This window comes from Pseudorasbora parva, chromosome 19, assembly GCF_024679245.1.
Source record: "Pseudorasbora parva isolate DD20220531a chromosome 19, ASM2467924v1, whole genome shotgun sequence".
Classification (NCBI taxonomy): domain Eukaryota; kingdom Metazoa; phylum Chordata; class Actinopteri; order Cypriniformes; family Gobionidae; genus Pseudorasbora; species Pseudorasbora parva.
This window is the reverse complement of record NC_090190.1, coordinates 38,529,222-38,552,634: the sequence shown is the minus strand read 5'-3', so window position 1 is coordinate 38,552,634 and position 23,413 is coordinate 38,529,222. Positions and strand designations below refer to the sequence as shown.

General features: G+C 39.8%; 2 protein-coding genes across 2 annotated transcripts; one reads left to right on the top strand and one right to left on the bottom strand.

Moving 5' to 3' along the window:
* Positions 1–708: 708 nt before the first annotated feature.
* LOC137047940 (endonuclease domain-containing 1 protein-like) lies at positions 709–1,971 on the top strand. The gene is made up of 2 exons (XM_067425878.1): positions 709–1,055; positions 1,203–1,971. The coding sequence occupies exons 1-2, from the start codon at positions 747–749 to the stop codon at positions 1,740–1,742; spliced, it is 849 nt and encodes a 282-aa protein (XP_067281979.1). The 5' UTR covers positions 709–746; the 3' UTR covers positions 1,743–1,971.
* An 18,952-nt stretch (positions 1,972–20,923) lies between these two features.
* On the bottom strand, positions 20,924–22,669 carry LOC137048216 (endonuclease domain-containing 1 protein-like). The gene is made up of 2 exons (XM_067426268.1): positions 22,253–22,669; positions 20,924–21,686 (listed from the first exon to the last, which is right to left on the bottom strand). Exons 1-2 carry the CDS (start codon positions 22,568–22,570, stop codon positions 21,117–21,119), a joined length of 888 nt encoding a protein of 295 aa, XP_067282369.1. The 5' UTR covers positions 22,571–22,669; the 3' UTR covers positions 20,924–21,116.
* Positions 22,670–23,413: the final 744 nt, after the last annotated feature.

Below are 23,413 nucleotides of genomic sequence, written 5' to 3'. Positions count from 1 at the left end.
CCTACAATGAAAATGACAGGCCTCTCTCCTCTTTTTAAGTGAGAGAACAGCACAATTGTTGGCTGACCAAATACTTTTTTGCCTCACTGTATTATTGTATTTTTTTAGGGTTAATTAATTTTTTGGTAAAACTAAAGTATCATCTCTTGTTACAGTCTTCCTATTATCAAGCTTTACAAACACAAGCAATGTCAATGTTAAAAACTAGAAATGGATATTTATGGCAAAGTCTATGCTGAAATTATATTTCTACTTCCAGAGCGCAAGACAGGTGCTTTATTATAATTGAATATTGACAAGGATTTGCTTGTCTTTCACCTTTCAGTAAGGTAGTTTGTAAAAATCTATTAAAATTAAAAGCTAACGAACATAACTGAACTGCAGTTATACAATATAAGCTATATATTTCCATAAGCTAATATGAGAGTGAATTTTTATTGGCCTGGCCTTTTCGACATTGATATCAGTGACTGAATTCAAATTGATGAATGATCATGTGAATGCACCACTTTGTGAGGTCGATTAAAATACTAAAACCTTATCTTGAACGACATGATAAAGGTCCTTCTTTGGTCATTATACTTATGCCTATACCAGAGACAGAAAAGCCACAAAAAATATAGATAACCTGTCTATAAAATGGAGGATTTCTTTCTGGAAGCTGCACACCCTTGGTGATCGTCTTCACGTTTCTACAACCACTTCAGCTTTATTTTTTGTTTTGTGATTCAGTTCAGCAGCTGAAGATGCGTCTGCTTGTCGTCTCGCTGCTGCTGCTGTTCGGTCTTCCGTTCATCATGACTGAAGTTGTAGATTCATTCCAGAACTGCAGGGAGTTTTTTTTTAATGAACAGCCTCCAGTGTTTCCTGGCATTCTGAATAATTCAGTCTCACAGGATAATAACCGCTACAAACTAATCTGTCAGAAATATGAGACTACTTACAGATTTGCGACTCTCTACGACACAACAAACAGGATCCCTGTTTTCTCAGCTTACAAATATACTGGGTCTTATACGGGGAGACCACATAAACCATGGAAGATTGAGCCGCAGGTGATGTTTTTACTGTTTCTGTGTTTGAGAGAAACCGTATTACTGTGTCTGAAATTTACGTTGTCATTGCTTTATTTATCTGATTTTCTGCACATAATAAGTTAGCTTCTGATTTCTTCTGTCCATATTTTTCTTTCTGTCCTATAGCTTGAAACTTTAGGTGGTGAAATGCGTGAGCCATGTGTCCATCAGGCTTCCTCAGAAGACTACTGGGCACAGAGCGCTTTGAATCGCGGTCACTTATTTCCCAACGCTCATGCTCCTGACAATATCACTGCTGAATCTACATTCACACTGACCAATACTGTCCCACAGTACAAGAACTTTAATAATGGCAGCTGGGTCAGGATGGAGGAAGAGGTTAGAAGTATCATGGATTCTCACTGCCGTGACAGAGACGACCCTAATAAAATGTTGGCTTATGTACTGACAGGAGCTGTGCCGAGCACTGCCAACTTCTTGAAACATAAAGTTAACATTCCCTCAAACATGTGGACAGCGTTCTGTTGCTATAATGGTACTACGTGGGTGTCCCAAACTCACCGGGCTGAAAACAAAGATAGTAATACAAACCAAATCAATGCAAAGACCCTGGAGAATTTAAAGTCTGAGTTTCTGCAGAATAAATATGGTTCAGGAGCCATAGTGTTGTTCAACAATGAGTGTTCTGAATTTTTAAAGACCTGAGCCCAAATACTGAAGACAACAAATAAGAATCATGGTGGTGCTTTAATTAAATTAATGTCCAGCATCAGTTTGGTCCTGATTATGCCTTTGGTCCTTCAATAAAGCCCTGAATGTAAAGATGGAATGATACAATGGTAACAGATTTCAGTTTGTAACTCTGACCCTGTTATTGCTTTGATCACTTTGTCATGCAAAGCTAATAAATGCTTTCATAATGCTTGCAAAATGATACTAGCCTCTGTAGTGCTTTGGCTTTGCTTTTATTTCCCATCATGATCTGGTAGCACTATTTTATATCTGCACTTCTACCACTTTTTTTCTTTTTAAAGACACTTTTTTACCAAAAGGCAGGGAGAAAAATAATCAGTAAAATAATATGTTAGCCCTAAAGAAACAGTTTAAAAAAAAAAAAAATGCTTATAAAAAGTGGTACTTGAGGCCCACTCAGATAAGCCAGGCATTCACACGGTAACGTCCCTCATTAATTAGATGTTCAGCATATTTTAGATTGTCTGGCATATTATAAGATTTAGCACACAATGATGAGCGTGTGTGCGTTTCAGACAATAGGGGAGCTGCAAAAGAATGACCCAAGACCAACAACTTCATTTGAAAAAAGATTTAATTCTGCAACATTTTTCTTTATAAAATAACATTATTTTTATTAGTTTAATTTAACTTCATTAATTTGGAAAACTGACTTTGTCTAACTATCAACATGTGGCCTGTAAATGAAAAGATTCTGAGGAAAAATGTCCAGTTATATTCGTTTATTTGCTTTGCTGCAACACATAAAAAGTCAAATGGTCATGCTAGCTGAAATCTTGTGAATAGATAAGCTTAAACAAATCAAGAAAAGTATCGGTAACACGGGTGCACTAATATGCATTAATTCATGCTTGACTAATGCACTCATAATCATGAGTTAATGTGTGACTTATGAAGAACTAAACCATTTATTAAAGGGGGGTGAAACACTCAGTTTCAGTCAGTGTCATGTCAATCTTGAGTACCTATAGAGTAGCATTGCATCCTGCATATCTCCGAAAAGTCTTTATTTTTTTTATAATTATATAAGAAAGATGCGCTGTTCCGAGTCTTTCCGAAAAAAGCCGAGCGGGTGGGGGCGTGCCGTATGAGCGGAGCTAAATAATGACGTGTGCGCGCCGCTGCTATTGTGTTGAGTCGAGTGCGTCGTAAAGCTGTGTCATCCCTAACAGCGGGAAAAAAACTTTATTCAAAATAAAAATATGGCTTTTAATCAGATACAGCCATACATCTATGATCCGGAATCAGACCCAGAGGCTGCAGTTGAACAGGAGCAGCAGCAAAAACGACTAGAGCAGGACGTCTCTATGTGGTACAAGTTATACACTAACTATATAATATGCTTAGCGGCTTGTGTTATTTACATATTTATACTTGAATTATATCGTCGTATTTTTGTCTTTGAAGGTGTACATGTGGGAAGTGCAGTTGTGCACGTGTGTGTGTGTGTTTACATGTGGTTTGTGTAGACAATTGTAACGTTAGTAAGCGGACTGGTTTTGCACGGCAGGCTAAGTTAGTGTTTACATAGAAAGACACGGAATAGTAGCGCATTTGAATGAAGAAGCGCGCTTATTTAGTTCAACATATTTCCCCACTCTTTGTGTATTGTTGTTTGGAGTGCTTTTACAATACACAAACATAAAGTTACACATATAGTGGCCAGCTAAACAAATGTACACGCACTACACATCGCATGCTCCATTGATCAATTAACTATACGTGATCATGTTTGGGCTACTTGATGAGCATAGGCAAAAACACAGACATTTGAAGCAGTCTCACTCACCGCCTGCAGTTCTAACGTTGGGACCTTTATCGTTGGGACTGCTCCATCATTCAGCATTAGGCGATCGGGAAAATCCGGCGTCGAGCTGGGCCTTGTTTATGAAACAGTCGGCACCGAAATGCAGCGAACAGACATAAACATTCGCGCAACTCAGTTGCTGATCCGGAAAAGCAAATTCCATCCACTGTTGCCTTAACGCGGGGGTTTTTGGGGAATCTGTGCAGGACTGTCTTGGTCTGGCAACCAAAAACGCACTTTTTTGGTGACATTGTAATTGTGCACATCACCTGTCCAGCATCCTACAAGCCAGCGCTTTGATGGGCATAGCCTGTTACTTTCGCTCTCTCCCTCTCTCTCTCTCTCTCTCCCTCTCTCTCTCTCTCTCACGCTCTTCCGGTAGAATTGTCCGTAAGGCCCATACAAGGAAATTCCGCCCCCATCAACGTCAAGGGGACGCATGATCGCAAAAAACTTGCCGAAACTTATGACTAACCGGAAGTAGTATTTTTGACAAAGAAATACTCCCATCAAACGTCCACCTTAACTTTTGAAACTTTGTCTATGTTTAGTATGGGATTCCAAGTCTTTAACAGTGTAAAAAGATCAGTATGCATGAAACAGCATTTCACCCCCCCTTTAATGATTTACTGCATCAGCAACAGATGAACAGTGTTGTGCAAGTTACTTCCAAACTGTAATATATTATGGATTACTTATTATTGCTATTAAAAAGTAATTATTTACATTACAATATTGCTGTCTCAGAATTGTAATGCGTTACATTACTCCTGTATTACTTTTGAGTTACTTTCACCAAAATAACTACAGAAGTAGCTCTTAACATTCTTAAATGTAGGCTACCAGAGAGCATTTTACATCCACTGTGGGCTATCCAGGCTAACAATAGAGGGAAAAAAGTGACAGCAAAGTGAAAGCTGCAAGAAATCATGACAGACAGAATCACAAACGATCCAATTCTGCTATAAGTATTGTGGAGGTAAAGATTATCAGGCAATATCTGGGAATAGCTTAGGTCTGTTCATAGACACAACAGAACTGTGTGTAAACTCTAAGTTTTGACAATATGAGCATTTGTTCTTTTCTTATTGTTGCGACATCGATAGTTCTTTCAGTTTTAGACAAAGGTTGCATTTGACTAGCCTACGTTCTTGTCCTTATCTCTGATAAACTCTAAGCAATGCACATCCAGCTCGCGAATGTACAGTAGGGACGTTGTGGAAATTTTCCCACCGGTTAATCAAGGTGTGATGTGACAACACCGGTAATAACGGATTCTGGGCTCTGTGCGGCCAAACAGATTTTAGTTTCGGTTTAGAATTAGCCTATTATTCTTAATGAAACACAACACAATGACAAACTCCCTTTAATCGGCGCCAAATCTTCCGCGATCATCTCAGCTCAAGATTTGACTCCTGCTGCGACACTCGTTCGGATCATGCTAAGCAGACACCTTCAGTTTTTATTTGAACGGTCTGTTGTCTAACTGAACTAAATTACTTTATTACTATAAAAAATCTAAACGACGGTGTCACGGTGTGCAGTAGTCTTATTCTGTCATCTTCACCCAAGTGTTGTTTATACTTTAGTTTGGCTCAGCAGCGCGTGCCTCGTCTCTCGTCCGTCCTTCGACACGCTTGCCGTTGTGCTATTCTTTGAAACGACAGAGCCTTTAAACCTTCTTTAGCCACTTTTCCACTGGCCAGCGCGAGCAGAGGCTGAAATCATGCCTGCGGCACTTCTGTAAAATCCGCACTAAACACACCTTCACTGGACTATGTCACACAATATACAAATTTTCACCAGCAAGAGAGAGATGAATGAAGTAAATCGCTATACAAATATAGAAGCTGTCATTTAGTCTTTAGTTACTAACTTGGACACCACACGCGGCCATTGAATGACAACGAACAGGTAATAACTTGCATTTTTCATTCGTTAATGTATCGCTGTTTTTTTCACTTTTTCTTTTCCTTTTTTGGGGGGTGGGTGGGTGTGTGTGTGTGTGTGTGTGTGTGGGAGGGGGGTAGGCTAAATGTAGGCTACTGAGTTAAATATTACTGAAAATTCATTAGTAACACTACTGCGTTACAGCAAAAAGTAATAAGTTACTGTAATGTATTACTTCTGTAATGCGTTAACTCCAACACAGCAGATAAAGATTTTATATTTGTGCACAAATGCCTTTTAATCTCATGATTATTCAGCACTATTTAGAAGAAAAAAGAATGTTGAAGAAGGATTAGAAGGTAGAAAGAGGGGATGTGCAAGTAGGAAACAAGAGGACAAGAGTACTATGGCCCTATTAGGTAGCCTTAAGTACAATGTACTTACTGTGTTCAAATTGTATTGCAAAGCACTTTTGCTGATATTGAGGTGGGATACGGGTAGAGTTAGGGACAGGTGTGGTGGTGTGGGTCAGTTTAAGGGTAGAGTTAGGGACAGGTGTGGTGGTGTGGGTCAGTTTAAGGGTTAAGTTAGGGACAGGTGTGGTGATATGGGTCAGTTTAAGGGTAGAGTTAGGGACAGGTGTGGTGGTGTGGGTCAGTTTAAGGGTTAAGTTAGGGACAGGTGTGGTGATATGGGTCAGTTTAAGGGTAAAGTTAGGGACAGGTGTGGTGGTGTGGGTCAGTTTAAGGGTAAAGTTAGGGACAGGTGTGGTGGTGTGGGTCAGTTTAAGGGTAGAGTTAGGGTCAGGTGTGGTGATATGGGTCAGTTTAAGGGTAGAGTTAGGGACAGGTGTGGTGGTGTGGGTCAGTTTAAGGGTAAAGTTAGGGACAGGTGTGGTGGTGTGGGTCAGTTTAAGGGTAGAGTTAGGGACAGGTGTGGTGGTGTGGGTCAGTTTAAGGGTTAAGTTAGGGACAGGTGTGGTGATATGGGTCAGTTTAAGGGTAGAGTTAGGGACAGGTGTGGTGGTGTGGGTCAGTTTAAGGGTAGAGTTAGGGACAGGTGTGGTGGTGTGGGTCAGTTTAAGGGTAAAGTTAGGGACAGGTGTGGCGGTGTGGGTCAGTTTAAGGGTAGAGTTAGGGACAGGTGTGGTGGTGTGAGTCAGTTTAAGGGTAGAGTTAGGGACAGGTGTGGTGGTGTGGGTCAGTTTAAGGGTAGAGTTAGGGACAGGTGTGGTGGTGTGGGTCAGTTTAAGGGTAGAGTTAGGGACAGGTGTGGTGGTGTGGGTCAGTTTAAGGGTAAAGTTAGGGACAGGTGTGGCGGTGTGGGTCAGTTTAAGGGTAGAGTTAGGGACAGGTGTGGTGGTGTGGGTCAGTTTAAGGGTTATGTGTGAGGGAAGTGCCAACTGTGTATTTACAAATGTAACTACAGAAATTAATTACAGGCGTAATTACATGCAGGTATTTTTAAAATGTAAGTACAATGTAAAAACATGTATGTACACAATAAGTGTATTGTGTCAAATTATTAATTAAAATGTTAGTACATAGTAGTTAAGGCCACCTAAGTGGGTCCAGTACTATTAGTGTTGGAATGAGGGGGAGCAATCAAACTCGAGTTCAGTCCAGACAATCAAACCAAGTGTGAAAGCACCAGGAATTTGTCCCACGGGCCAAACGCTGAGATTCAATGACCTGTAATAAAGCAATAAAACTGAAGATCTCACAGAAAGAGTGTGACTGCCCTGCCCAAAAACCTTCTTTCCCCCCCCCTCCCCCCCCCCCCCATGTCTGATCTCTTTTTAAAGCGGTTGGATTCAATCACTGCAGATGAATAGGAGTTATTGCTGAGTTAGTTAAATAGTTTGGACAGATTAATCTCAATAGGTTTTTTAGAAGGAGATATCAAGAAGATTATTTTCCCCTGTTTACTGTCACCTATAGTCTGAAGGGACATGGACCAAACAGATTCAAAATTAAAAGATTTTAAATAAAAATAATAATTAAAAAGATATATCAAAAGATGACTTTTTAGATGTGTTTATCATAACATTTTGAATAAATACAACAGAATATATGCAATATTCCATCACTGTGTTAAAATGTAAAATGTTTCTGTAAAATGAGACTATTTTTCGTCAATTTGCTCCAATGTATGTGGGCAGGGTGCTCTTTTATATTCAGATATGCCTAATTTCAAATATTCTGCAGTTATAAAATTCTAAATATGCTGCAGAGTTTTTATTTTTATTTTGACAGATAATAATCATATTTTTTATTGTAGCATATAATAACATATCTGTTATTATATGCTAATAACAGCATATCATGCCCCCATTCTGTTTGCTCATTATCACGACTTACTTTTCTCCAAGTTGCACAACTGTGCCAACAGGTGGCAGTATAGAGCCAACTGACTGATGGGGTGTAGTATAGCCTGTGTTAGACAGTTCATATTGGTCCAGATTGAATGTGTTGAAGACCTTTCGTGATCGCTATAATTTGTGGAGTAATGTGTGCATTAAGCAATGAATTGAACTAATGTTAAACGGTTGAATGTGAGTTGTTTGCTTGAAAGTGTATCTGTATTATTGTTACGTTCTAGCTACTGCAGATGCACGACTCATCACACCTCCACCACAATAGCATTCGGTGTGATACTAAACTTACTGTAGGCTATTACTTATTTTAATGTCACTATTCTGTTTGCACCTTATTGTGCATCTTTAAGACAACGCTGTGTCACTCAATACAGCTATAAGAAATATTATTTATAGCCTAGGCTATATGTAAAGATGTCTAGCAGCCTAATATTTAACTAAGTGATATTGTGTAGCTAAAGCTATTGTATTTTGTACATATCTTTGTTGCAAACCACATAACGGAATAGCATGAAGGAACGCACGTGATACCAGTCACAGCCATTCATACATTAGGATAGTATACTACAATAATAAGAAGCCAATTTCATCAGATTAGGCATAAGATAATTAATGTATTTATCTAGCGTTTGTAGCCTTCAGTGAATTAACTTGTCTAAGAAAATGCTTAATAAAATATAGGCTAAATATCAGTTGACCCTATGTTTACTTTCTTCACTGACGCGGACGATAATGAAAAACTTAGCCAATAAAGCTCAGATTTAGAAGGGGATCCGAGATGAAGAAAAGAAAGAGGAGAGGAGAGAGGCACATTACTACTGCCTAATCTACTGCACATTAACAGAGTTTTGAAAACAATTTAATATTATTAATTTATATATAATATTTTATATATATATATATATATATATATATATATATATATATATATATATATATATATATATATATATATATATATATATATATATATATATATATATATATAACTTTAAAATGCACATGGATAGATCAGAACCATGCCACCCCCATCTCATGTTTGTGCATGTGAGTGAAAAACCATTTAAGATTAAATGAATGGTTAAAGGGGCGCCGTTTGTAAAGCAGCTCATGCTGAAAATAACAGCAACATTGTTATATTTAGCTTCAAACAATGTTTAAAAACTGGTATGAACTTTTTAGCACATTTACAACAATATTTGCCAACTTAGAGATATTTTAAATAGTTAAATCTAAATATTAAATGTTAAATCTAAATGTTTTGATTGAAACTAAATATTTATCTCATTGAGCCCCATGTTAAAATTCTCAACTTTACAGCAGAAAAAAACAGGTTTACAGCCTGGTACAAATTAGGATTTTGGTCTATACGGCTAATTTTCACCTTCATGACAACTGTGAGGGGGGTGAATTTTTTTTTATAACTCATTCGTTTACGTTGTATAAAGACTTAAAGTTCTACATAATCAAGGGTGTGGCTACTTTGAGTGACAGGTGGATAGCCATTTATCCACTGTCCATTGTCATTGCATCACCTAAGCTCCGCCCACATCCATTTCTACCGTAAAACTAATGTTAGACCTACCTGAAAAACCTGAAAAGCATTGTTTATTTTGTTAGTATCGTTGCTCAATAGTATTAATTTGTGCTGCTGCATGTATTTAAGTTATTTGTTCTTCTCATTTTTATTTTTATTTGACAGTAGTCCTTTTTTCCCTGAACATATAGCAAATACCGAACAGTACTAAAACCGTGATACAATCTGAACCATGAGCAATCTGTACCGTTACAGCCCTAGCGTAATGTATGCGAGGCGGTGCCACAAAATGTAAAACATTTTCAAAGGGTGCCATAGCTGAAAAAAGTTTGGGAAACACTGGTTTTTAGCATCATGTCAAATAAGTAACTAATAAAACCCATCTCATGCCAGAAAACTGAGTCTTGGACATGGGTCATTGTGATAATAACTACCTAAAATAGTAAACACGTTTGGAGAAACTTTATTTGAGCAGGACTTATGATGCAGACTTATGGTGACCTGTATAATAGCCAGCCACTAGGGGTCTCACTTTGACTGAATGTTATGTCCTCACTCATCATCTCATCACTTTCTGCCATGTCTGCATGCAAGCAAGCCAGCAAGAGCTTATATATATCCCGTCCGCCCCTGACCAGGTACGGTAACTGTTAACGTAGCTCTGTCGTTCAAAATGTCCAACGAATCGGCGTAGTTACCATACCTGTTACCATGTTATTATGGAAATATGATCCAGAACACCGCCACCATCAGGATATGGTGTTGTAATAAAGTTCGTAGATTGGAAGGAAGGAACTGGAGAACATTCAACAACTTTAATTAAATAAACAAAACGAAAGTAACGCGGGCAGCCCCTCACAGACGACTGCCCGCACACACATAAAAAACCATAAACAAAACTCAACATAAAGTCCAGGCCTGGTCCTCTCTCGTCTTCCACTGTCTTTGCTCCTCCTTTTATACTCCATCACTCTGCTGTGGTGAGACGAGACTGGTGTGTCGCGTAGCTGGCGCTTATCACTCGCCACCGGCCCGCTCTCACGGTCCCTCGCCTCACTGCTTGCCACAGGTGTAATTCACGATTTTCCCAGATAACTGGAGCAATGACACGTCCAGTATGATCAAATCAAAATTTAATTATAGAGCACTTTTTAAAAACAATTAGTTCTTATGTATGATCTGTCGGTACATACAGTCACCTGAGTGTGGCGCTGTTTTGGGATCATATTTCATTAATAACACATTACACAAATAATGCAGGAGTTCCCTATGGATTGCATTGACCTCCACGTGCTTGGTTGTGATAATAATATATATTATATGAAATAATAAATTAATTGATGTATATATTTAATCTGTTACAACTTCAGTTCAAATCTCAATGGTTATATTACAAACACACACACACACACACACACACACACACACACACACACGTTGGTTGAATGCTGTTGTAACTGACAGGTGAACGGTGAGTTTAAATGCAAGTTTAGATGCAGGCAAGGTTTAAAGTTTGGTGCAAAAGAATTATTAGATAAACCTAGATTTAATCTAGATTTAAGATTAATCCTTGTTGGTGTTACCCATAAATAAGTCAAGTCCGCATCATAAATCCAGCTCAAATACAGTTTCTCCAAACGTGTTTATTATTTTAGGTAGTTATTGTCACAATAATCTATGTCCAAGAGTCAATTTCCTTGGATGGGTTTTATTCGTTACTTATTTGACACGATGCTATAAACACACACGGAACCTTAGATTTAACATTTAGATTTAGATTTAAAGGGTCATGAAACCCCAAAACACTTTTTTTGAGATGTAAACAGATATGTATAGGCTGCACATCATTGAAAACACTAAGGGTACTCATTAATGGTATGCATATGTGAAAATAGTTATTTTTGCATTTTTCAGAGCGATTTCTGTCTTCCGGTTTGAAAAGTTTAGTCGGAGCAACGTCACAAATGCTGACGTCGGCACGGCCTTTTCGGCCCAAGTATGGGCAGCTGGGCACATGCTGACGTCGACCGCTCCGAGCGATTCTCGATATATATTCATGACATAAAGCTCATTCAGTCCAATCCCTGCGCTGTAGTATGCATACAAGATAATTTAGTTAATATGCATGAGACAGTCACTTCTGTCAGGCTCGTCTTACATCATTATTGTAGAGATATGGTGGGGAAGTTTTGGAAGCAGCGTGCGGAAAAGTCACGGAGGAAAGCTAGGCGTTGTGCTGATACGAAGTAACGTAAAGGGCGCCGAGCGAGCTGTAACCGGCGCCGTCTGTGGAAGCCTTTGCTACAAAGGCTCGGTAAAGTAAAATTCACCTGAGGAATCGCACGCCGAACCTGCAAGCGTTGACTATCTATGTCAGGAGTGCAAAATAACCAATCTGTAATCTGTAGGCTAATGAACAAAAGCCACGTCCTCTCCGTTTTATTTGTCGTCACAGCCATGCACTAAACCGCATGTGTTCGGGCTCTTAGTGAAACAGTGTGATGCATATTTGGACAAATATAGATTTAGCTGCCGAGTGATAGACAGCGCGGATCGTCACGGCAATGCGCGGTCGAGACTAGCCTCAAACCTCTTCGCTTTTACCCCGATCTAGAATTACACATCTCTTATCACATCGCATGTTGGGTGGTTCACGTTCTCTTATCAAGTCGGCGCGTTGTTCATCTTGCCAAACAGCGTGCATATTTGGACAAATATAGTTTTATCACGTTTGCAAAATATTTCGTCATGCAGAATAACATTTATTTTCATTTCTCACTGAATTATGCTGGTTTGAACTTTGAAGAGCTGAATGATTTGCGATCTCTGCTGCACGCCACTCATAGCTCTCTCATTCGCTGTACTCATCCCTCATTTAATCTCTCTGTGGTAAGCAATGCCAACGTGAACCAAGAACATGTCTCAGAACCGCTCAGCACCTACTGACAGACACTCCCCTATTTATGCAAACATTCCCTCTTTCCACACAATACCATCCCACCTTTTCACAGTCGACCACTCCCCTTTTAACAAGCTTTTTCAAATCGAAGGTGTGAAAAAACACCGCTGCAGCAGGGGGGTTTCATGACCCTTTAAAGCAACACTGGGTAACTTTTGCTCTCGGGGTCCCCCTACAGTTGGGGAAAAAATAATGTCCTCAACGACTGTCGTAAGTCATACAACAGGGGATGCCATCGCGCGTGCATTTGTTGACATGACAGCCCTGATAGCCCTGAACTAGTGATGCGCGGGTCGTCTCATAACCCGCGGACCCCGTATGTCTATTTAATGGTCGTGGGTGCGGGGTGGATTGTAAAAATATATACAGTGGTGCGGTGCGGGCCAAATAACTTCATAAAAGCGTCCCGCGGGTTGGTGCAGCACTAACAGTTCCCCTGAACACTGAGGAGTTCACATGCAGGTGTTCTTCTGGCGGCGGGTGTGAAATGTCTTCATCCCAGGTAACGTTACAGTCAGTGGCATATGTTTCAGCATGTCATATGAATATAATTTCATGGGTTTTATTTTTTTCAAACGGCAAATAATCGCGATGCTCACATTTACAAGCCAGCGTCATTATAGTAGTCTATTGGTTACTGTTTTACAGAATCTATATGATACTTCAGTTCAATGTTTGAGTGGTAGGTAATCACCATAACAAGCATGACAGCATCGGTCGGGCACGCCTCCTTCAGCTCACGCCGACGAGCAAACGCTGGTCACATGTTGATCCTCGTCCTGCCTTTAATCCCATCACTTTTTTCCTTTTCCTCTTATTGCTTTCCTCCAACAAAACCTTTTCTTTCTTATTTGTCTCTGCTGCTTTGGACATGACTATATTATCCGACGAACAAAGTTGGGCTCGCACGTCCGAATTGGAAGTGTGTGTGTGTTGGTGGAAGTGACGAATATGCCGTAAAGCAGTCGAATTTTGTAGTTCTTTTTGTTCTCGGGTTACTACCCGAAACCCGAAGTTTAAAAGTACGATTAAAAACGATTCAGACCCCATCAGGCTATGGCAGACGTGTCATTCAACCTATTGTAAGTCGATGTATCATCACAAGAGTCTTGAAAATATATTATGAAGGTTGAAAAGTTACCTAGTGCTTCTTTAACATTTAGATTTAACATTTAGTTGTAACAGAGATATTTTAAAAATGTAATTTTAAATATTAAATAAGTTGACAAATATTGTTGTAAATGTGCTAAAAAGTGACCATCAAAAATTCATACCAGTTTTTAAACCTTGTTTGAAGCTAAATGTGACAATGTTGCTGTTATTTTCAGCGTGAGCCGCTTTACAAACGGCGCCCAATAAATGGTGACCAATTATAGAACCCACACCATTTCCCTTAAAGGTGTGAAAGAAAACAACCCTCAAATAATGCGTGACTCAGCTTCTCAGAAAGCGTGTGCAACTTGAGTTCACAGATTTAGGGGTGTGTGTATCAGAGTAAAACGATTTACGTGTCTTAGAGAAGTGGCATATAAGTACAGACTGTGTTGCCGGAGCTGAGTGCATTCTCGTTTCTACAACCACCTCAGCTTTACTTTCACCACTCAGTTGTGCTTGAACACAGATGAAGATGCGTCTGTTTATCGCGAGCATCTTTGTGCTCCTGTTTTTTCCGTGCATCACATCTAAAGTTGTCGACACATTCAGTAAATGCGATTCTGATTACTTTTTTAATAAAATGTCTCCGGATATCTCTGGCATTCCAAAGGATTTAGGCGCACAGGACAGTAGTTATAAAATAATATGTCAACAATATAACAAACGTAAAAGGTTTGCAACACTGTATGATACTACACGGAAGATCCCCGTTTACTCCGCTTACAAATACACCAGAAGACAGGAATTTGACAGACCGAAGGTTCACTGGATGATCGAATCGCAGGTAATTTTACTTTTAGCGGATTGTTTTCATGTCTTTATAGCTATAAAATAATTGTTTTACTTCTCTGTTCACTGTTTACTTCATTTCTTGTTTATTGACCAGTTATCACAAAAGAATAATCTTTCAATTTATTTATATTCTAGCTTGAACCTTCAAGTTATGAAATCAATGAGCCATTCATCAAGCAGGCTTGCTATGGAGACTACAATGATAATGCACAAAATGTGCAACCCGGTCAGCTATTTCCAGTCTCTCATGCAGCTGATAAAGAAACTGCTATAGCTACATTCACACTCACCAACAGTATCCCACAGAGGAATGACATCTGGCCTCACGTGGAACAACGGACTAAAGAAATCATGGACGATATCTGTCGTGACCAAAAAAACAACAATAAAATCTTAGCCTATGTGTTGACAGGAGCTTTACCTGGAAATATTTCTCTGAATGAAAGAATCAACATTCCCTCGTATATGTGGATGGCATTTTGCTGCTATAACAGCACAGGGGGATCATGGGTCTCCAAAACTTATTGGGCACCAAATTCAAATCCAGATCATGGGAAAAACTTTAAACTCAAGAGCCTGAATGATTTACAAACATTCCTAAATAAAAATTGGAACAGAAAAGTAAAGTTGTTTGACAAAGACTGTAATTAACAATTAAACCAAAACATAGCCTATATAAGATAATGCAGAATCATATTATGCAGCATAAGAAATTTCTGCCAAAGTAAGTTTCATTAATTCTATCACCTTTTATCTAAGCTTTTTGTATGTAAAGGTTGTGCTTCTTAGTGTGTAAATGCTTTTTCTTCTTTAATAAAAGCTTGCGGTTGCAAATGTTGGGAGTACCAGAAACAGCTCATGTGTTTGTACACACACACACACACACACACACACACACACACAAGTGACGTGAATGCAAAAAATGTAATAAAAAAATGAATTTTTTTTTAGTAAAAACTTGATGCTGAATTAAAATAGATAATGCACGTCAAAAGTACTCAATGGTAAACAGGGATTATGCCTCGGGAGGGGTTTTTATTATTATTTTTTAAAGCAAAATTAAATAAAATACAAAATAAAATGTCTACAATAGGGCGACCAGGAAGGACATAGGGTTAGTGTCACTTATTTTTTGTGGAAATACTATGTCGTGGAAACAATATTAATTTGTAGTAACCAAGCAGCAACCCAGGCCTGGATCACGAATCAGTTCACTGAGGGTGCTTCTGAAATTTCAAAGGGTGCTATTGGTGTCAATTTGACCAAAAACTTTTTTTTTTTTTTAATATTTTTGCTACAAATATAATTTTTTTTTATTAATCTGTTAGTCTTTCCATTTAATTAAAAAAAATTCACATTTTTAAGTTTTATTTTTTTTTTTATCCAAACTTTCTTTAAACCTATTTTGTGTTTGTGTTCAAAGATATCCATAATAAAGGCTAGATGTCTTACTGCAGAGTCACCATCATCATCACCGGCGGCCATCTTGTCACAGGCAAACTTTCTGTCGGGCTCTGTGGAACCTAATGTAAGATGAGTGATCTGTACGAACATAAATACTCTTATCTCACTGAAATCTTGACGGATTTACAAATGGTTTCGTTTCTTAAAAACGTCATTAACATGGCTACAAATATGGATGCTTTAACACGTTGAAATTGCAGCTTTTCGTTTCGATAAATGACTTAAACGTGCAGCTTGTGTAAAAAACTATATAGTTTTACTATTATAAAACTATAACTCTGCCAGTACTTCACACAATTATTCTGCTCATTTCCAGAAACTACAGGGTCTCCGCTTTCTAAAGAGGTAAGGCATTTGATGGTAGGCAAAATTGGGTGGGAAAAGTGGTCTCTGAAGTAGGCACAGTGAAATGTAGGAGGGAAAATAAACGTTTGCATTTTTTTTTTAGATACAAATTATTTTATTATAATAGTGATATTCTTATTATAAAGTGTGTATGTATGTATGCATGTATGCATGCATACCTCTCTGCATGCATATATACATATATATATCATATTTTACACAGTTTTAGTAGCCTATATATTGATTTAACATAAATGCCTTGTGTGTGTGTGTGTGTGTGTGTGTGTGTATATTCATTGCACCAATCTGTTCTGCTCAATGTTACTTTCATATTAAAGTCCATGGTTATAATTATTTATAAGTATGTAGTGGCATAACTACATCTCTGTTGTTTATAACAAACGAAACCGTTTGAAAATCGGTTGAAATTTTAGCAAGTTATGGTTATTTAAAAGTACATGCACCATTAAAACACACAGTTACAAGTGAGCGAGCTGCCTGTGACAATATTCTGCCGCGGTCGATCCCTGGGTGCTTCAACACCTAAAAGAACAAATTTTCCTCACGTCACAGGTGACGTGCCGTCCTTTTCAGGATGTCCTTCCACCCATGCGTTTCTGGGCGCCTGCGCCTGGGCTTTGAGCGCACTGAGGCGGCGTTTGTGGATAGCTCGTTTTCTCACTGCGGGAACATGACTATCTCGGTGCTTAGGTCAAAACTCGCCTACCTTCGGGAAGGTAGAGACCCCTACCCATAGCTCGATTTAGGTCTTTTCCTGCCCAGCAGAATAGACCTACTTTGACGGATGGCCGGGGTGACCTGAGGATCACGTCGGGACCCTCATCCCTCACAAGCGCCGCAACCGGTGGTGCTTTCGGATGACCCCGTCGGCCCCCCACATGCGCGGCCAATGGTGTCTTTTGGGGCACCCGCGGACGAGCAGATGTCGATCGCTGCATCGGAGGGTGAGTTTCAGTCCTCTGGGGATGAAGATTTGGCTGTACTGCCTCCCTCTGGGAGAGTGGCAACGGTCGTGTCGGACCCGGAGTTGACCGCTATGCTTTCCCGGGCCGCCGAAAAGGTCGGGCTTGAGTGGAACCCTCCGCCTTGTCCCGAACCTTCTAGGTTGGATGATTGGTTTCTCTGGGCGGGCTGCGCTGGTTGTCAGTGTCCCGCCCCGGTGCCTTTCTTCCCGGAGGTGCATGGGGAGCTGACTAGGTCGTGGAAAGCACGACCCTTGACGGCGGGCAGGCCAGGGGGTATGAGGTTCTGCCGCCGGTGAAGCGGGCCGTCGCGATGCAACTGTGTCCGACATCCACCTCTAGCTGGCGCAGGGACCCGAAGCTCCCGTCCAGGGCCTGTAGAGTCTCTTCCGGTCTGATAGATTTTGTCAGCTGGATTGTTCGGCGACTTGGTCGAGAGTTTGCCCAGAGCTTTGATCCGGCACATCCTGCCTTGGCGGTCCGCTGCTGCCTCCACCCTGCCGCCGTCGGCAGCACCTCCGCCTGCTTGTCGCCGAGGGCGTCCACCCACCCCCGCTCCCACCACAGCCCAGCAGCAGCCTCCACCCGGGCGTAGGCGTGGAGCCAGCCGGGGGAAGGACGTCCAGCCCGCTCAGGCCGCTGACAAGCCAGGTGGCAAGCGCCGTCGTAAGAGACCCTGAGACTGGCCACCCAGAGATGGAGGATCCTGCTCGACAGGAAGTGCTAGCAGCACAACTTCCTCCCCCCGGAGGAGGGCCGGGGGGCTCCCTTGTGACAATTACATCCGTCCCGCCACTTATTAAGCTTCATTAAATATATTCGCAGCAGCATCCATCACCCACAAACAGATGGGCTGGTAAACGAAAAACGATGATTCGTAAGTTTGTTCACAGGGACGACAAAAATTGGGATAAATGGCTAGAACCTCTCTTGTTTGCTGTCCGCGAGGTCCCCCAATTCTCCACGGGGTTTTCCCCCTTTGAGCTTCTCAATGTCATCAGAGAAGCCGCTGCTAGTAAAAATGAATTTCAGTTTGTATTGGACCTGAGAATAAAACTCCACATATTGGGGCGGCTCTCTATGGAGAATTTGTTATAGGCTCAAGACAAACAGAGACAGTTATACAACAGAGGGGCTAGGCTCCGTCAATTTTCACCAGGAGATAAAGTCCTATTATTACTTCCAACCTCTAGTTCCAAATTACTCGCAAAGTGGCAAGGACCTTTTAAGGGTCATACGGTGAGTAGGCGATCTTAACTATGAGGTAATTCGATCCGATAGGGACGGGGCACATCAAATTTATCACCTCAATCTGTTAAAAAAATGGGTTGAGGCCGAGGCCATGATGCTTAAGACGGTGGCGAGTGGAGAGGAGGATCTCGGACCAGAGGCGCTTCAGAAGACCCAATCTCACGCCCTGGTCCCGGGAGGAGATCACCTCTCATCCTCCCAGCTCATAGACCTCAAACAACAGCAGGCAGATTTTGTCGACGTGTTCTCGCCCCTACCAAGTCGGACAGACCTCATCCAACATCCTCATCCAGCGCAACAGGCCGTATAGGTTGCCAGAACACAAAAAAAGTGGTCCATGCAGAATTAGAAGCGATGATAGAGATGGGGGTCATAGAAGAATCCTACAGCGACTGGGCGAATTTTTTTTTTTTTTTTTTTTTATTGTTAATCATTTAACAGTAAAATTGACAAGCAACTTTTATATTCTTAATCATTTGGGGAAAGGATTAGTAAAGAGGTGGGTGCCAATTTCTTTATATTCTGTTTTCTCCTGTTTAAGTTAGTTATGGAATACTAACTGTGTACTTCTGTTGCATTTTGTTTTCTTTACTTTTTGAGTTTAGTTAGTTTTCTCCTGATTAGTTAGAGGTTTTATGTTTGTTGTTTTGGCCTTGCCCCCTCTTGAAGCCTCAATCCTCCCCTGTTTGGAAATAAAAGTCCTTGTTCTTTTTCCACACAAGTTGTTATGAGGTCTATCTCTTGTTAAGAAGCTCTGGGGTTGGGAACTGAACCTTGCTGCCTCCACACATCATACCAACATTAATTCTGTTATAAGTCCTTTTAACCCTAGACTACGTAGGGACGTAACAGTACTGCTCCAGTATCTAAAGAAAAGACAGCTTTCACCACGCCATTTGGGTTACACCAATTCGTTACCCTTCCTTCCGGGGCACCAGTGACTTTTCAGCACCTGATGGACCGAATTCTTCGGCCGCATGTTGCATATGCCGCTGCTTACCTAGATGACATCATCATCTATAGCGGGAGCAGCGTCATATGCAGCATTTGCGAGCGCAAGCCCAAGGCCAAAAAGGAAGTTAGACAGTTCCTGGGGCTGACGGGATATAATAGGAGGTTTGTACCTAATTATTTGGACCTCGCCAGCCCGCTGACTGATCTAACTAAAAAGGAAGAACCAGATACAGTTCAGTGGACGTAGCGGTGCTAGCAGGCTTTCACTCAGTTGAAGGCGGCTCTGTGTGGTGGGCCGCTCCTACAAGCTCCTAACTTTTCTCTCCCTTTTTTACTGCAGACCGACGCTTCGGACAGGTCTGCACCGGGAGCGGTGTAGGTCAAGCACAGATGACGAACACCTGTTTCTGATTGCAGTGATTGGCATGGAGAGAGCGCATTTAAGCCGCGGCCGGGAGAGATGGGAGAGAGAGTTGGACTGGCACTTCGCGAATACTGTCTAGACGAACCTGAGAGAGAATTTGAGAAACTGAGCCTGTTGAAAGAGGAAAGAAGCGATCCATATCGAGGATATAGAGTGACACGCTTTGCGTCTGTTGTTTATTTGTTTTGAAGTCTGAATAAAGAGAGAGAGTCCCAGTCAAAGCCGACCCCTGTCTTCTTCCTTCCTGACCCTATCACGAACCTTATCACATGTATTAATTCCCTAATAACATATTAAATTAACTAACAATGTAAATCATAAATGGGTCGAAGCCATGCATTTCAACTTCCAGTAGTCTGCTTTAATTAACCATTAGCTAATGATTTACAAAATGGTCATTGTTAAGACTACTTTTTGAGGCACATGACTATTAACTAATTGTTAAGTAATATGTCATTGTGGTTATGGCTTTTGAATTATTTTAAAATAGACATGTGCCTTGACAAGTAAAGTCAACATAATTATATCTTTTTAAATCATTAGCTAATAATTAATTAAAACGTGCATGGCTTTGACCATTTGTGGTAAATAACATATTACTTTTCATTATTAATATTAGGGAATTAATACATTATGACACATTTAACTAAGAACAATTTAATGATTTCTTAATTGTTTAACCATATAGTTGTTAATTAATTGCTGATGCAGTAATCATTAATAAATGGTTAAGTTCTTCACATTAAGATTCTTCACAAGTCCCACATTAACTCATGATTTTCTGTGCATTAGTTAATTAATTCATATTAGTGCAACCACATTGTAAATTGTTACCGAATGGCCAAAAATTCCCATAAACACACTCCTAAACCTTGTGGAAAGCCTTTTCCAGAAGAGTTGAAGCTGTTAGAGCTGCAAAGGGTGCGCCAACTCCATATTAAACCATACGGATTTAGAATGGGATGTCAATAAAGTTCATGTGCATGTAAAGACAGGTGTCCCAAAACTTTTGGCAATATAGTTTATAAAGTGATATGAGGATAATTTTTGGGGTGAAATTGCCCTTTAAAGCAATGTGTTTGTGTGAACTCTTGAGACTGAGACCTGCAACTGGACTGTACATGCCAGTCATCTTTCATACTCCTCCCTTCCCTTTAGACAGTGAAATGACTCTGATATAACTTGCATAAGATTTATTAAAAACACACAGTTTACACACAGTCTCAAAACAGACTCTGGGCTTCAGAAATATTTTTCAAAGTACTGTAATTAAAAATGAAAAAAAAAATATTTAAAATCAGGATTATAGAATTCCAGGGTAGGATTTTGGAAAAGCTAAATTAGCATTTTTGTCACTTCCAAACCTAAAAAAAGAAGATGATAATGAATTAATTGTGGATCTTTCTGCTACTTTTAGTTGGTTGTACTCTCTTTTTTTCACAGTTGTTATTAAACAGCTGTACTTTTGTTTTCAATTGTTGACTCAGAAATGCCTGTAAATCTTGCAGGCTCTTTTTATCCATAGTTTTGCCTTTATTGATGTCTTCTTCTACGTTTGGGGCCCAGTAAGCTTGGGAGAATAATGCATTTCCTGTGCTGTTGTAGCAGCAGAATGCCATCCACATAAAAGAGGGAATGTTGACTTTCCCATTCAGTTTATTGTTTCCAGGAATAGCTCCGGTCAGCACATGAGCTAAAACATCATTACTGCCAATGCAATTCTTATTCATGATGTCCATAGCTTCTCTTTCCATGCGATTCCAACTGCCGTTATTAAAGGTGATCTTCTGTGGCACAATGTTTGTCATTGTGAATGTAGAGCTAGCAGAGAGTTCATCAGCTGCATAAGAGCAAGGAAACAAGTGACCACGGTTCACTTTATAATGGATATTGTTGTAGTCTTCATTGATAGCCTGATTTGCATATGGCACAGTCATGTCATCAACAGGAGGATCAAGCTGCAGAACAAATATGTAAAAGAGCTTTAAAACACTAAGAACCTTACTGATTAATGAAATAGTTCACTCAAAAAATACAATTAGTTCCAAATCTGCTGTTCTCCTGCAGAACACAATTAAAATTTTAAAATAACCTTTACTGAGTTATTTTTCATACAACAACAATATGAAATTCCTATATACCATGTCTCCTGAAGCCATTCAATTAAAATATATAAGCTGACATTTCAGTAAACAAGTGTATTACAGGTTTGAAACAACACGACTGGTAGTAATGACAAAATAAAAGAAGAAAAAAAATATTTTTTTAACTGTTCATTTAAGACATTAAATTAATAGAAATCAGTGCTGAAGAGCAAATTCATAAAATTCTGACATTTCACTTTTTTGCCATAAAACAACTGATTAAATGGGAGCAGGTAAAGGACAGTCAATATAGACATACAGAAAAATGTAAACTAGACCAACAATGAATATCGTAAAAAGTATAATAAATATATTAGCAGATAAATACAACTGAAACATAATTATGTTCTACGAATTAAGAAAACTGCTATAAAACTCACCTGAGACTCAACCATCCACCGAATTCTTTTTCTAGGACTTCTTTTCCCACTGTATTTGTAAGCTGAGAAAACAGGAATCCTATTTTCTGTGTTGTAGAAGGTTGCAAATGTGTACACATTCTGATATTTTTGACAGATTATTTTGTAGCGATTATTTAGAGAGCGTGAATCCAAGATGCCGGAAATCACTGGAGGCTGTTCTTTATAGAAAAAGTCTTTACATTTAGTGAAAGTTTCTAAAACTTCAGAAATGGCAAATGGAAATCTCAACGCCAACTGCACGGCCAGGACGCTCACGATAAAGAGACGCATATTCATGCAGAGGTTAATCACAAACCCAATTTAAAGGCAAATTGATTATAGAAAATGAAGTATAGTCTTGCGTTCCACGACAGGTCCTGCTAGTCAAACAGCCTCTGTTCTTGCAGACTTAAATAGTTTAGCAGCAAAGATGATGATATTTAACACTGATGTTCTGTTCACACATCAAAACCTGTGAACCCACAGACTTTAAAATAGAGCTTTCTTTCACACATCACATACTCATGATGAAGCCCGGATATATATATATATATATATATACGTGTGTGTATGTGTGTGTGTATACAGTATATATATATATATATATATATATATATATATATATATATATATATATATATATATATATATATATATAAATATATAATATTGTGTTGGTCCACCTTTCGCTGCCGAAATTGTGTACATGTTCTTCAACAATACTTAGGTGGTAAGTGTCAAAGTAACATCCACATGGATGGCAGGACCCAAGGTTTCCCTGCAGAACATTGCCCAAAGCATCACATTGCATCCTCCATCTCGCCTTCTTCCCATAGTGCATCCTGGTGCCATGTGTTCCCCAGGATAAGTGACGCACCTGGTCATCTACGTGATGTAACAGAAAACGTGATTCATCTGACCAGACCACCTTCTTCCATTGCTCCGTGGTCCAGTTCTGATGCTCATATGCCAGGGGTCAGTATGGGCAACCTGACTGGTCTGTGGTCTACATTAGCTTATCGTTTCATTGGACCACATGGGCCTACCTTCTCTCTCCACGTGCATCAATAAGCCTTGACCGCCCATAATTCCGTTGCCGGCTAACCATTGGAGAGAATCCTTGGATCACTTTTGATAGAT